Source organism: Typopeltis vanoorti, chromosome 4 (assembly GCF_054136105.1).
Source record: "Typopeltis vanoorti isolate ZY-2024b chromosome 4, IOZ_Tvanoo_1.0, whole genome shotgun sequence".
Classification (NCBI taxonomy): Eukaryota; Metazoa; Arthropoda; class Arachnida; order Uropygi; family Thelyphonidae; genus Typopeltis; species Typopeltis vanoorti.
This window is the reverse complement of record NC_143552.1, coordinates 89,883,918-89,898,373: the sequence shown is the minus strand read 5'-3', so window position 1 is coordinate 89,898,373 and position 14,456 is coordinate 89,883,918. Positions and strand designations below refer to the sequence as shown.

Below are 14,456 nucleotides of genomic sequence, written 5' to 3'. Positions count from 1 at the left end.
TGTGGGAAATTTCGCTAATCCGAACAAGCTCGGTTTTTATTAGTTCGGATTAGCGAGATACCACTGTATTGAAAGGTAGACAAATCGATGGGTGCTAAAAAGGTAGAACTTTAAGGCTCCTTAAGGATACTGACAGAAGAAAGTTGAAATACTTTTGGCACATTGAAAGGAATGGAAGGAGGACTTCTCAAAACAGTAATAGAAAGTAAAGTTTCTGGAAAATGAGTGAAATGGATGGAGTGTCTCTGAAGAGAGTCCAAATCTCCATAAAAGTATACAACAGGACCACCTGGGGAGGACTGGTGTGGTACATTACTGAGCATCTGAGTGACCATATGGCATCTGTTGATGTCCAATGAATAGATGGATGAATGGAGGTATGTACCAAAAGTTCGTAATGAAACTTTTTTTTTTCTTTTTTCTTGTTGTCACTGCAACTTTATTTCTGCATATGAGACTTGTTATTATTATTATTTTTTTTAAACAAAAATCATCATCTCCTCTATTTGGTTTTGTTGATCTTAGCAACCCTTGTTAGTTTTTTTTTTTTTAGATATTCTGATGTTCAATTGTACTCATCTTGCATATCTGTTCCTTGATTTGGCATGATCAACTTCTAGCACTGTTACAATTTCCATGTAGCATAAGAAAACCCATGGTATTCAAACATAATTACTATTTTCTTTTTGCAGCCTGTAAATTTTTCCTCAGTTCTTAATCATTCATTCATAGCATCACTTAAGAACATACAGATAAGATAAAGCAGTTAAATCATTACATTTACTTTATCTATATTTTTGATACCAAAGCTACAATTAAAGAGCAATATGGTACAGTGCTGTTTATTGTATTTAATTTGATTCAAAGTGTCATTTTATGACTTATTAGCTTATTAATTTCTGTTTTTAATCAGCAAATTGATAATATCAGTATAATTATAAGAATATACATTGGACTTTTGAAAGAATTCTTGTGAAAAATGATATAAGGCATGAAATCTTAAGCCGAGACTTTTGTGTGTAATGTTTGTACCAAGAAAGTTCAGAGACATGTATGCCAGCCAAAGAAAAAAAAAAAACAATCTTTGAGTCCTGTCAAAAGGGACAGAAAGTGGAATGAAATCTTAATTATAAGAAATTAGAGAGAGACTGTGTTTTGGAGGTATCAAAGTTTAATTGGTTGTCCTCGTCCTACTGGAAGTGGTGAAGTTTAAAGTATTGGCTATGGAAGATCTTGAAGCCTGGATCATTTAAGCACTACACATCAACTGAAGATGATGATGATGCACTGCTGTCATCACCAAAACTATATAGATAAGATTACATTTAGTGAGATTAGGTGTTAACGTATAAGAGGGAGAGTGCATAGGCGAAATTATACCCTCTAGGGAACTGCAAGTACTTGTGGAGAATTCAAAGAAAAATAGCCATTTACTATGACATGATGTGAACAACCAGAGAGGAAACTAGTGATTCAATTTCAAAAGGTGTATCTCAGGATGTTAATTTGGCAAATAGATATCCACCAGACCTAACCAAATGTCCTAGAAAAATCTCTAGTGACCACATAGGTTTTCTATAATTTCCTGTTGCTTGTGTCCAAAGGTGAAGAGTTGATCATGAGTCACTACTGGCAGTTATTAATTGGTGGACCTCCAAAGGTGAATGTATGAAGTTTGTTGCATGTCAGATCCATTATTATTTGGGAAAGAGCAGGATAATTTCATATATAGTATAGCACAAAAAAATGTACTGAATAACTACAACAATATATGTTATGGAGTAAACATGCATCGAAGTTCAGTACTTTTTTTTGTGCCATACTGTACATGATTTGGGAATATAGTGATCTTCAGCATGAGATTACCTGGGTATATGTACTGTGATACACAGTAATATATACTGTGTATGCATTGCTGTATTCTTTACTAAGATGAAATCCTTGGGATATCATTTTAGCATTAAAATATATTAGAAAGGATACTAAAATATCTATTATTATTTTATAATATAGTTGATAAATGTTAATCTTTGAAACCTTAATATACAAATGTTGCCTATTGCTCTATTTAGAAGATGAACTGCGACCAATAGTCTGTTTATTTATCAATAGACAGAAGAGATCTTGCATGCTTCTGATGGGGGAACAAGTTCTACTATTGAGTCCGTAGAACTCATAATCAGAAGTAGTAAAAGGTGAGCTCTTGGGTAGAGTTCACCCCTTAAACATGCAGTACCAACTCAGCTCATGCATAAGATTTATATTTCATAAGTTCTTAACTGCTTTAGAAACCTTTAAAAGTTGGACAAGCTGACATTATTAGTCTACTTGGCTGTAAAATACTAATGGATATTTACTATGGCTTTATTTATCATCAGTGATACCTGTATATTTACTATATTTTCATGCTTTTTTCTCTTAGATTGATTGTACTGCTTATCGTGAAGTGTGCAATGACTTTGAAGTTAAAGCATATCCTACACTACTGTGGATAGTAGATGGAAAAAAGGTAATGTTATTCCTGTTTTATACATATCTGATATTAGTAATTATTATCCAAGGTATCCAATGAAGTTTATCATCCTTACACATCAGTAACATCAGTAAATTCTCCCAAAGTTTTTTCCTCTTGCAATTTGATTCTCAAAAAAGTGTGCCAATGCTGTAAAAGGAAAAACCTCTGCTTACCATGAATGGCTGAAGACCAAAACTCCAGCTGCCTACACTGCAGCTTGCAACCATTGAAAAAGAATCGTCACCAAGTCCAAGTCAGACTTTGAAAGGGCCAAATGCTGCAAACTCGCCTCCTGCCCAAATGGCAGTTGCTCCTTCTGGTCCCTTACCAAGGCCATTGGGTGCAACTTCTGCTCACCCAGAGCTAACACCTATCCTGGCAATACAGGATAGGTGTTAGCTCTGGGGCACAATTTTTTTAACACAATAGGTGGGATACCATCAGATGCCTTGTTTTTGCTCAGGTTGAGGATTCTTTGGATTTCTTTTTGTTGAAAGACCACAGGTGACATGAAGGGAGCTGTTCTTGGTAGAGTGGAGGGAAGTTTTCCCAGGAATTCGAAGAGAACAGTGATGCCAGTAAGTTGGCTTTGTCTTTAGGTGAGGTAACTATAGTATAAGGCCATCTTACTGGCATCACTCTTCTCTTCAAATTCCTTGGCAAAGTTCCCTCCACACTACCAAGAACAGTTCCCTTCATTTCACCTGTAGTCTTCTAACAAAAAGAAATCCAAAGAATCCTCAATAACCTGAACACAAACAAGGCATCTGATGGTGTCCCACCTATTATGTTAAAAAAATTTGTGCCCCAGAGCTAACACCTATCCTGTATTGCCTTTTCCATCTATGTTATTCAACTGGCATCTACCCTACAACACAGAAGCGACTTTTATCTTTCTATGTTGCTTCTGTGTTGCTACAACACAGAAGCAACATAGAAAGATAAAAGTCAACCAACAAACTATCATCCAGTTGCTCTCAGTTCTGTTCTCTCTAAAATTATAGAGAACATCATTAACAACCAACTCTTGAATCATCTAGAGTCATACCAACTAATCAGTGACCAGCAGTATGGATTCCACCACCTGCGATCTACATTTGATCTGATCTTCTTAATTTCATCACCCGCTTCTGGACTCAAGCCATGGAGAAATTTGGAGAAACTGTCATGGTTGCCCTCAACATTTCAAAGACATTTAGTTTGGCACAGGGGGCTGCTTAAACTGCCATCCTATGGTCTGCCTTCCACACTATGCAACTCACTGTGTGTCGTGGTGGACAGTTTCATCTCCTTAGATTTCCCCAGCAACGTAGGTGCACCCCCAGGGTTCTGTTCTTTCATTCACTTTCTTTCTCTTGTATGTAAATGACCCTCTCTCTCGGACTTCCAATCATATCCATAGCTTTGCCGATGAAAGTCCATTCCTCCTTTTCGTCTGACAAACGTTGCATGCTGAAGTATTAAAATAGTCAAGATCTACCACAACTAGTGACCTGAATTCAGATCTCCTAGCTATATCCCAATGGGGCAAGGACAACCTTGTAAAGTTTAAAAAAATGCCATCAAAGCTCAGTCCTGTTTGATCTCTTGCAAGAAAGAGCTCACATCTGTCCCCCTTATCTTCAGTAATACTGAGATATCCAAACACAATCAGATTTCTCTACTCAGACTGACCTGTACCTCTGATCTTTCCTAGCACAACCACATTTTTCATCTATAGCTGCCACAGCTGCCAAAAATCTTGGTTTACTTTTTTGCACAAGACAGTACTTCGCACCTTAGCAGCTGCTAACTCTATATAAAGCCCAAATCCACCCAGCCTTCTAATATTGCTTCCATATTTGGGATGGAGCACTAAAATACTATCAGGATTACTCGATTCGATCCAGAAGAGGACAATCTGGCTAATTATTGATCCCTCTCTCTCATAGACGTTCAGTTTCTGCCTTGTGTCTTTTCTGCAGATATTTTCATAGACAGTGCTCTGCTGAATTGGCCACTATTATTCCTCCACTCTCCTCCAAAATCATTAAACAAGAGCCACTGTTAACCAACACCCTTTTACAGTCCATCTTGAAACTTACTGAACCAACTTCACTGCCTCCTCCTTCATCCCGTTTACTTCTGTCCTTTAGAACAGTCTCTCCGCACTTTACATTCCTCAAAGATTACAGCCCTCACCTGAAATGTGAACAGATTCCTACTTTCTTCTATTCCTCTTGCCCATACATGGCACTAATGTACTATAGGTCTTGTGGCCTTTCATGCATGGATCCGATAATAAAATAAAATAAATAAACTGAAAAATATTAATCGTACTATACTGTATACAGCTAGATATATACTATACTGTATACTCTTTCTTCTTTCTTTCACTGCACGTTATTCCTGCTTCTTATGCAGGGTCCGCGTGTTACTTAGATGCGACTACTTGTTAGTACCACTCCCAACCGACCTGTTGCCTAGTCTGCCGCTGCGGGGGGGGATATATTTTTGGCTGTAGAAGCGTATGTTCACAGGGCCGGTTTGCCTGCTTGCAGGACAAAAAACGCCAGATAAACTGGTGGAAAAAACCATACTGCCCGTGCCCAAGACTGGCTAATTTGGCTATGCCTGAGGAAGATCCTCAAATTCCTCACAATGTCGACGGGAATCGGACCTGGGACACTCCTTTCCCAGGCATATGGTTGCAAAGCGCAAAGCCATTAGGCTAACCGCACAGACTGGTATAATACTGTATACAGTTTATTCAAACTTGCAATTAATGCAAGTTTGAATAAAGTAATATTCGATTTAATGCGAATAATACATTGATACTGGGTTGTTTAATGCCAACCAAAATTCAGTTAATTTGAGGCTAGTGCATTCACAATTGATTATCGGGTTACCATTTGGGTTTTAGATGCTTCTACTTCAGCTTCAAGTGTGCATGTGCTGCGGCTGCTGCCTGCCATAATAACATGAATTTTCTTGATTTGTTTTAATTGTTTTAAGTGCCCTTAACAAAATCAAAAAAGGAAGATTCTTTCAGATAAAAACTGTAATGGAAGAAATAACAAATATTAGAAGAGAACTTGTATTTGATCAACCAGAAAACGACGATTCGGAAACTGCTCAATTCACATTCAGAAGACTTGACAGATGATGATCTCCTCCTTATAGATCAAGAAAAATAAAAAGCATTTGAAGAAACTGACAATAATGTCAAAGAATGAGATCATGCAAGTGAAGGAGTTCATCCTCAATGAATTTGAAGATATCTTTCCTTCACAATTAGAAATTGTGAAGCAAAAAATTATGAATGTTGACCCTAAGCTCAATTGAAATAATCAAATTAGCTGAGATGTAAATAATGTGCACTCTGCATATGCCAGCATATGTATGAAGATTTTAAAAAGTAGAAACCAATTCAGTCATCATCGTCTTCATCAATTTCCTGATATGTACCCCCCAAGGGGGGGGGGGTTTCAGGTTAAAATGACAGTACTATGTGATTAAGTTTGCATTATTATTAATCTTCTATCAACAATTTTCCTCCAAATTAGTCTATTACTTGTGAGAACTCCAGTATTGTCATATCTGACATTTCGTGTTTCTAAGGCACTTCTGACTGAATCAATCCACCTAAACCTTGGTCTTCCTCTGGGTCTTTTTCCCTGCCATCTTGCCATCAAATGCCTCTTTTGCTAACCATGTAAAGTTCCTTTCTAATATCTTCATTTTTAATATTCTGCAATTGATGATATCGGTTCATTCCCCTAATTTTTCTCATAACCCTCATATCTGTGGTTTCTAGTCTTTGCTTTATTTCTAATCCAACTCTCAGATCCATAACTTAAAACTGGTTTAAACACTGCTTTGTATACTGCTTATTTAGTGTTTTGGCCAATTTCTCTCTTATTCCATATAAATTTTGTCAGCTGGCTACCCAGTGTTAAATTCGGAATGAAAGAAGATTGAACCTATTCCGAGTTTAACATGAAATGTCATTCCCAGAGTCAGTAGTCAATTCCCAGGTTTATCAGACTAAATAAGATGATGTTAACTTACCAACATAATTCCTTTTTCTTTGTACATACTGTTTCGAGTCATTTAATTGTAGATAATTCTTGTAAATCTTAATGTAATAACTGTGTGCCTTGTATAAATAATTGTGTATGAGAGGGAGAACAAAGTAATCGGCTTATAAAAGGAAATGGCTTGAAGCAAAACACGTGAGCAAGGCAGAGAAGCACGCGAGTTTCTCCAGGAAGCTCACCAGAGTATGGTATGGCACTAGTTGCCAGGGAGAAGTAAGTGCCATGTGCAGTGAAGAAAAAAGAGCGATGTAGGAAGAAAACCATAGGGTGCGCAATATAAAATTGGTTGCGGTGCCTACATAGCTCTCTTGGTCCTTTTCTTCAGTGGAGTGGTCAACGAAGTTAGGAGGTCATGCGGAGGTCAGAAGGCCATGTGAATGTGTCCAGTGGAGTTCGAGAGTCAACCTGTAGCCAAGCAGAGCAAAGTTCCCGATCCAGCAAAGAACCCATCAGCGAATAGAATGCCATGCCGAACTGATTGACCTGAGAGCGGCGAACCTACACTGTCGCTCCCATGAAGATGTGCCCTACCCAAGACTGTTGCAGATTCGCTTAGATGAAGTCTCATAAGAATTAGGATGAGACCAAGGATGTGTTGCTGGACACACGTATAGAAAGCCAAGTATCTCTTCATGCCTGGGTAAAGTAGCTTTTGATATGTTTTATAACTGTACTGAGAGAATCAAGTGTTGCTAGTGTGATAGACTTTAAAATTGCTAAGACTGAATAGTGAAAGGACTTTAGTGTTCTCACTCAAAAAATTAGAGAAAGTTTGAGCTTTAAGCTGAAGAGCTGTGTAGAATTGCTTTAGAGATATTTTCACCATGTCGAGTGCAAATCTCTTCCAGAAATGCTGTTGGTGGAATATAAGATTGCCCTGTAATTGAAAACTGTAATCCTTAATTGAAGTCTTAGAGAATGTGTAAAAATTTTAAGTAATTAACAGAGTACTCTGTAGCCTTAGTATTGATATAATAATATGCTTGAAATGATTCATATCTGTATACTTTCGTGAAATTGATAATTAAATATTTTTTGTTATGTTAATTTATTGACTTGCCTGATTTTCTTCCTATTGAACTGCTCATAAAAGTAGAACCAAGGCAGGGAGGGAATAAAAGTAAAGATGGCTATGACTGCAAAGCAAATATTGATAGTTTAGATGATCTGAGTAATTAATAGTTTCGGTTAAGATAAACATTGTAGTGTGCTAAGCTGGAAACTAATTCCTTGATATTGCATTGTTCAACTGTCTAAGACATAGAGTGGCACATCTAAAAATAAATTTCTCTAAGTCCGAAAGAGAATTAGCACCAGTGCAGAACAAAGGAATTGGCATTAAGCCATGGCAGACCCTTGATGTGCTGATACACATGTACTACTGATTGGACTGATTTATGGCATAGACTGAGCTATGAGATTGCATTGAAATCAACGTAAACTGAATTTATAGTAAGTAACTTATGAATGAAAAGACATAGTATGTTAAAGAACCTCAGAGATATAAAATTCACATAAGAGAGTAGTAAAATGAAGGGAACAATAGCGAGTCTGACAAATGCGCAGCCAAGCAAGAATTAGTTAAAGTAATTAATAACAACAAGCATTAACGATATAAAAACTAAATTTTACACCAGCATACCAGCTGGGTAGCTAGCCATAGACAACAGAATAAGCAGTCTTACTTATTCTGTTGTTTATTTCCAGATGACAGACGATTATCTGCTATCTTCACTAAAACCTGTGCCTAATTAGCTGAAATATTTTGCTTGTTCTATAAGATCTCCATTCAGAATGCAGCTGAAGTTTTCCATGTCCCTACTTATTTTCATAGTTTCAGTCCTTTTATTCCTGATTTTCATGCCAAATGTATTACAGTTATTATTCAGTTTAGTTAGAGAATTCTATAGACCTGCACAAGATATGTTTAAGAGGTATAACATCATCATCATCTGCATAAAACAATGAGCCAAGTTTGACATTTTCATTTCTAATATCAGATTTAATGCCACTTTCTTTCATAATGTGATCCATATAGATGATGAATAAAAGTGGAGATAATGTGCATTTGTGTTTTACCTCTGATTTTACATCAAACTGTCTTCCTGTAATTCCTTCAATTCTAATTGACAACTTAAATATAGACTGTATTGCTCTGTATAATAATGGAGTGAATGTTCCATTCACCCACATACAATTGAAGTGTTTTGAAAAAATTTTTATATGTTCACCTTGTCATATTCTCATGATTTCTCAACTATTTCCCTTAAAGTGAAAAACTGATTGTGACAACCTATATTTGTCTTGAACCAAGCATCTCTTCCACAATCTTTCTCAACCTATTTTCAATTATGCTTTTATAAATCTTACCTGGAACACTTAGCAGAGAAATTCGTCTGTATTTCTCACATTAAGCTTTATTCCCTTTTTTTTTTTTTTTTTTTATCGATGTTACTATGAAAGCTCTACTCCAGTCATCAGTAATTCAACCTTCTGACCTGGCCCTCTGAATTATGCAGCCTAGCCACTGCAAAACTTTTATGCCTACATACATTAGCATTTCTGGTTAAATATCATTTACTCCAGCTACCTTTCCACATTGTAAATGTTTGATGTTTTTTTTTTCTAGAGCTTTTTCTTTATGTAATCCTCATTGCATTCCTCTTGAAAATTTTCTGGTATGGTTCTGTCACTGCTTGGTTTGTTTTTCATTGTTTTTAAAGTAATTGCTCCAGACATCTAGTGTAGCATTATCTTCAGTTTTTGTGTCACATTTATTATCTTTGATTTCTTTACAGTACTCTTTCCTCAATTTCTAAGCTTCTTCAATAGCCTCCAGAACATTTTGCGAATTTCCTCATATTTATTTTCCATACTTTTACTGAAGTCTTTCTGTGACTTTTATTTAACTTTTTTTTACATGTAGCTTAGCTCTCTTACATATTTCTTTGTACAGGCCACCGACTTATTTTCCATGCTAGAGACCAGAGCACCAGTAAAAACCAAAAATCAACAAAAAGTGGAACCTAGCCTTTATTTAGCTTGCAAATGCATTTTGGGTGCCAAAAAATTTAAATAATGCAGTATATATCACTTGGCAACGTGTGCGAAAGCTAAATAATACACTAGGATATACTGAAGTACAGTAAAATGAACAAAAGCTTAATTTTAAATGTTAATTCTTGACACTAAACATGAGTTGATTGAGAGAAGCATATGGAAGCTTGTCAAAACAAGGAGAAAGAGCAAATAATGTTTCGAGAATAAGAATCATAGTTATATTTGAAAGGGGTGAAAAGCATGGGGACTGCTGTATTTTATTAGGGTATCTGCCGATTTATTTGCTAGGAACTTTTCTTTTGCTTTCCTCTTTTCCAGGACTGCTTCTTTAACTTCTCGTGTTGACCACCATGTTGTTCTTATTTTTTCTATCCTTGCAGACAACTTTACCACATACCTCTCCCTAGCTGAATCAGTCAGTCTTCTTTAGAGTTTGCTACTAAGACTTGGTTTGGTTCTTGTTTTCAGTTTGTTTTATTTTTTCTTCAAGAATGTTTGTATAGTCGAGTCTACAATTTACCTGTTGAAGCTGCTCAACTTTAATTCTATTTAAAACTTTCTTACATACTGTTCTTTTCAATATGATATTTTTAATTTCCAATGTGACCAGTTTGGTCTACTCTACTCAAGTATTTTGGAAGACAAAGATGTTTTTGTCTGTATATGCTTACCTTCACAAATGATATTTAGATTTTTTTGTTTTTGTTTTGCTTTTTATAACTACTCCATGACTTTGTTAACAATAAATTTAAATTATAAATATATTCTTTTTACCCTTGACTGTAATATTTCAGATATAAAAACTTATGTTGAAAATTTTTCATTGCCTATTTCTATTGAGCTGGAATTAATTACCATAGTTTAGATATAAGTTCAAATAGTGCAAATTCAAATAATGCAGCCACTTCATGGGATTCATTATCTGTGCCGATCAAGACCTAACTCTGTGTGTGTGTGTGTGTGTGTGTGTGTGTGTGTGTGTGTGTGTGTGTGTGTGTGTGTGTGTGTGTGTGTGTGTGTGTGTGGATATATATACAGAGTGATTCATCCCATATATATGTATATGGGATGAATTCAGCTATCATCTTGATGTTATTTGCGCTGCCGGGGGGGGGGGGGACACATGGGGCACATTGAACATCTATAAACTTTATTGTGAGTATAATCAAATATACTTTACATATTTGTCACTAGTTCTATGTTTGATATATAGACTTACAAAATTGAGTCCATCTTTTTGAATCACCATGTGTGTATGTGTGTATTATTTTCATGTCTATCCAATAAAAGATCATATTTATCTAATTTTTTTACAAGACTTATCTTTTTAAAATAAAAACTTTTATGAGGGTGGTGTAAAAAGTTCTTGGCCTAATGAAAAAACGAATGTATATTTTAAAAATTATTTTTTTTTTTAATATAATTTCATTTAAGACTAATACATTTATTCCAGCAATACTCCAGAGCCATTATTCCATTCCTGTAGTGGTTCTAGTAAGATCTGCAAAATACCACTCTACAGCTGCAATCTCCTCTTGATTCAAAGAAAAATCAAGAGGAGATTGCAGCTGTAGAGTGGTATTTTGCAGATCTTACTAGAACCACTACAGGAATGGGATAATGGCTCTGGAGTATTGCTGGAATAAATGTATTAGTCTTAAGGGAAATTATATTAAAAAGACAAAGAAAAAAAATGCTGACCAGCAAGGAAGAGTTTTAGTTTTGCGAAGAGATAGAAGTCAGAAGGTGCCAAATCTGGGGAATAGGATGGATGTTCCAACAATTCATAGTGCAGATCCCTTAATTTTCCAATTGCCAAAACCCTTTTGTTGGCAGGTGCATTGTCCTGATGAAAGATGATTCTTTTCTTTTGCAAACCGGGTGTTTTCTCAAGAATGTTTTCATCTAGTCTGGTTAAAAAGATTGGAATAATATTCCATGGTTATTGTTTTACCCTTTTCAAGATAATTAATAAACAAAATGCCTTTAGCATCCCAAAACACCGATGCCATGACCTTTCCTCTGATGCAACTGACTTTGTCTTCTTTGGCACCGAACAACTGGCTTCTGTCCACTGTTTTGACTGCTGTTTGGATTCTGGTGTGTAATGGTGAATCCAAGTCTCATCCATAGTAATAAATCAACACACAAAATCAGTTTTATTTTTGTTAAAATGCTCCAAGCACTGTTCAGAGATTTTCGTGTGAGCGCATTTTTGATCTGCTATAAGCAAGTGCAGCACCCATCTTGCACAAAGCTTTTTCATTTGCAATTCTTCATGCAAAATATATCCTATATGTTCTTTTGAAATGCCTATAGTCTCAGCAATTTCATGTGCTTTGACTCGCCGGTCATCCAATACCATATCTTGCACTTGTTCAATGATTTCTGGTGTTGTTACACTTTTTTGGACGTCGTTCACGTGGATCATCTTCAAGGCTGGTACAACCATGTTTAAACTCAACAGCCCATTTCTTAATTGTCAAAAATAAAGGGGAAGAGTGCCCATAAACTTTTATGAACGAATTTTTATGAATTTATTTTGGCGTTAAACCTTCTTTTACAAAGAATTTTATGACTGCAAGATACTCAATTTTATCCAATTCAACACTTTTGCAGACAACGCTTATACAGATAACTCATTTGCTTCAGACAGCTGTATAAAACAAACCACTTGATAGAATGACTTGCAATTTCACATGGATGCTTATGAAAGATGTACCAACTTAGAAAAAAAAATCTTGCCAATAGTGTTGCCATCTATGGTCGAGGCTGATAACTTTTCAGACACCCTCATATAGGCAGTTTCTTTAATCCAGATATCAACAGAGAATGTCAGTTTTTTAACTCAATTTTAAGTTACATCAGTGTTTGAAGAAAGTTTTGGATTAATCTTCTTTTCTTCACATATCTTCAAGCATCTTCATGTCTAGGCTACTTGTATAGAGGCTGATTTCAGATTAATTGCCTTAGTATCCCATAGTGTACATTTTGAGAATGGTCACCACCCAGACCAGTTTTGATCTTCATTGTAGCCTCCTCAGTTTTGTATTGGTAGAGTTAAAAATTCAAGTAGTATTTTCATGACCTTTACAGTCTGTGATAATTCATCTTGCACTTCAAATCCAAGTTTGCATAAGATTTTCCTAAGCAGTTGTAGACCTTTACATAAAGATAATTCTGTTAATTTGTCTTTATCTGTTGAGGTGAAAAGATTTCTTGTAGTTTATAAAACTGTGAAAATGTTTGTTAGCTGCAAACATTGAAATGAACTTTATACTGAAATGTTGGTGTAAAATTTGTCATTGAAGGTTGGTGTTAATAAGAAATTAATTATGACACTTTTTCAAAGCTGCCGTAGCCTAGTGCTGTCATTTTTTTGCTTTAGTTGTTCCAAGATCCCATATCTCAAAATCATCGTATTGTTTCACAACTTCTGATTGAATTACATCATTATAAAAATGGTTTATGAATCCACCTTGTTATGTCATTGAATGTGTAAGAAATCATGTTAATTTTGTTTTTTAATTTCAACAAATGTTTTTTGATAATACAATTTATAAAGTCTGTTTCATTTTGATTCAGTATTTCATCTTCCATCATTTGGAAAAATCCCATCACCAATATATGGTTCTGCCATCTATGTACGAGAGAACATGGAAAACTGCAAAATACTATCTTTTTCTAAAATGTGATAATATTGAGATCATCACAGCAAAGGCAGCTGGCACAACCATAGTGTCAGTTTACAAACCACCAAAACAAACTTGGTCTATTCCAGCTCTTCCTTGCTCACCAACATCCAGCAGTCTAGATAGGAGATTTTAACAGTCAACATTACTCCTTAGGCTATTGTAGAAATGATATCAATGGTACTAGACTGATGGAATGGGCTGAAAGCCTTGGGCTAGCACTGGTTTTTGATGTAAAAGACTCTGGAACTTTTGAATCAGGTAGATGGAAGAAAGACTCAAACCCTGATCTCTGCTTTGTCACTTGCAACACTGAGGATAATCCTTTACCCACTGATAGGAAAGTACTTGAAACTTTCCATGATCTCAACATAGTTATAGTCACTATAGGAACACAAATCCTGATTGGAAAGACCAAGATGGAATTTTCACAAAGCTAACTGGGAACAGTACTCTAAACAAATTGAATCTAACATTCGTTGGGTCCAAGCTGAAGTCTAAAATTACAAACGTCTTGTAGGAGTACTGATAGGTGCTGCAAAACGATGTATACAAAGAGGTTTCGAGTAAAAAGTACACCCCATGCTGGTCTCCTGAAATTGGAAAAATAATTTTAGAAATGCTTAATGATCAACTATGGCAGCATTGGAAAACCACAACCGAAAATTTAGATTTCACCCACTAGCTGCAAGGCTTGGGCCTTGCACCGAAAACTTGGAACTTCATCAGTTTCTAAGCAGAAAGTCACACAGATCACTCCTAAAGACATAGCAACTAGAATCCAGCAAACATCTAATAACATAAAGATTAGTGCATCCTATTCTAAAGAAATTAGGACCAAATATATCCACGTTTATAGAAGTGTCTAAACAAAATAATCAAATGCCATTCACTGAAAACGAACTGATTCAAGCATTTAAATCACTAAAAAATAACAAAGCAGTAGGCCTTGATGGTATATACCCTGAGTTCATTAAACATCTTGGAAGTAATGCTCATAAGTGGTTTTTGCAGTTTTTCTGTAAAATTCTAGAAAGCAGGAACATCCCAAAGGAATTCCTGAATCTCCTGAGGAGCAAAGTTATAGCGATCCTAAAACCTGGAAAAGAG

At 35.7% G+C, this 14,456-nt stretch overlaps 1 protein-coding gene across 1 annotated transcript in view; it reads left to right on the top strand.

Annotated features, from left to right (window-relative positions):
• prtp (thioredoxin domain-containing protein pretaporter) overlaps positions 1-14,456 on the top strand; it is a 192,759-nt gene that overhangs the window by 119,831 nt on the left and 58,472 nt on the right. The window contains exon 6 of the mRNA XM_090391337.1: positions 2,423-2,509. Coding sequence (XP_090247463.1) covers positions 2,423-2,509 — 87 coding nt within the window. The remainder of the gene's footprint in view (positions 1-2,422; positions 2,510-14,456) is intronic.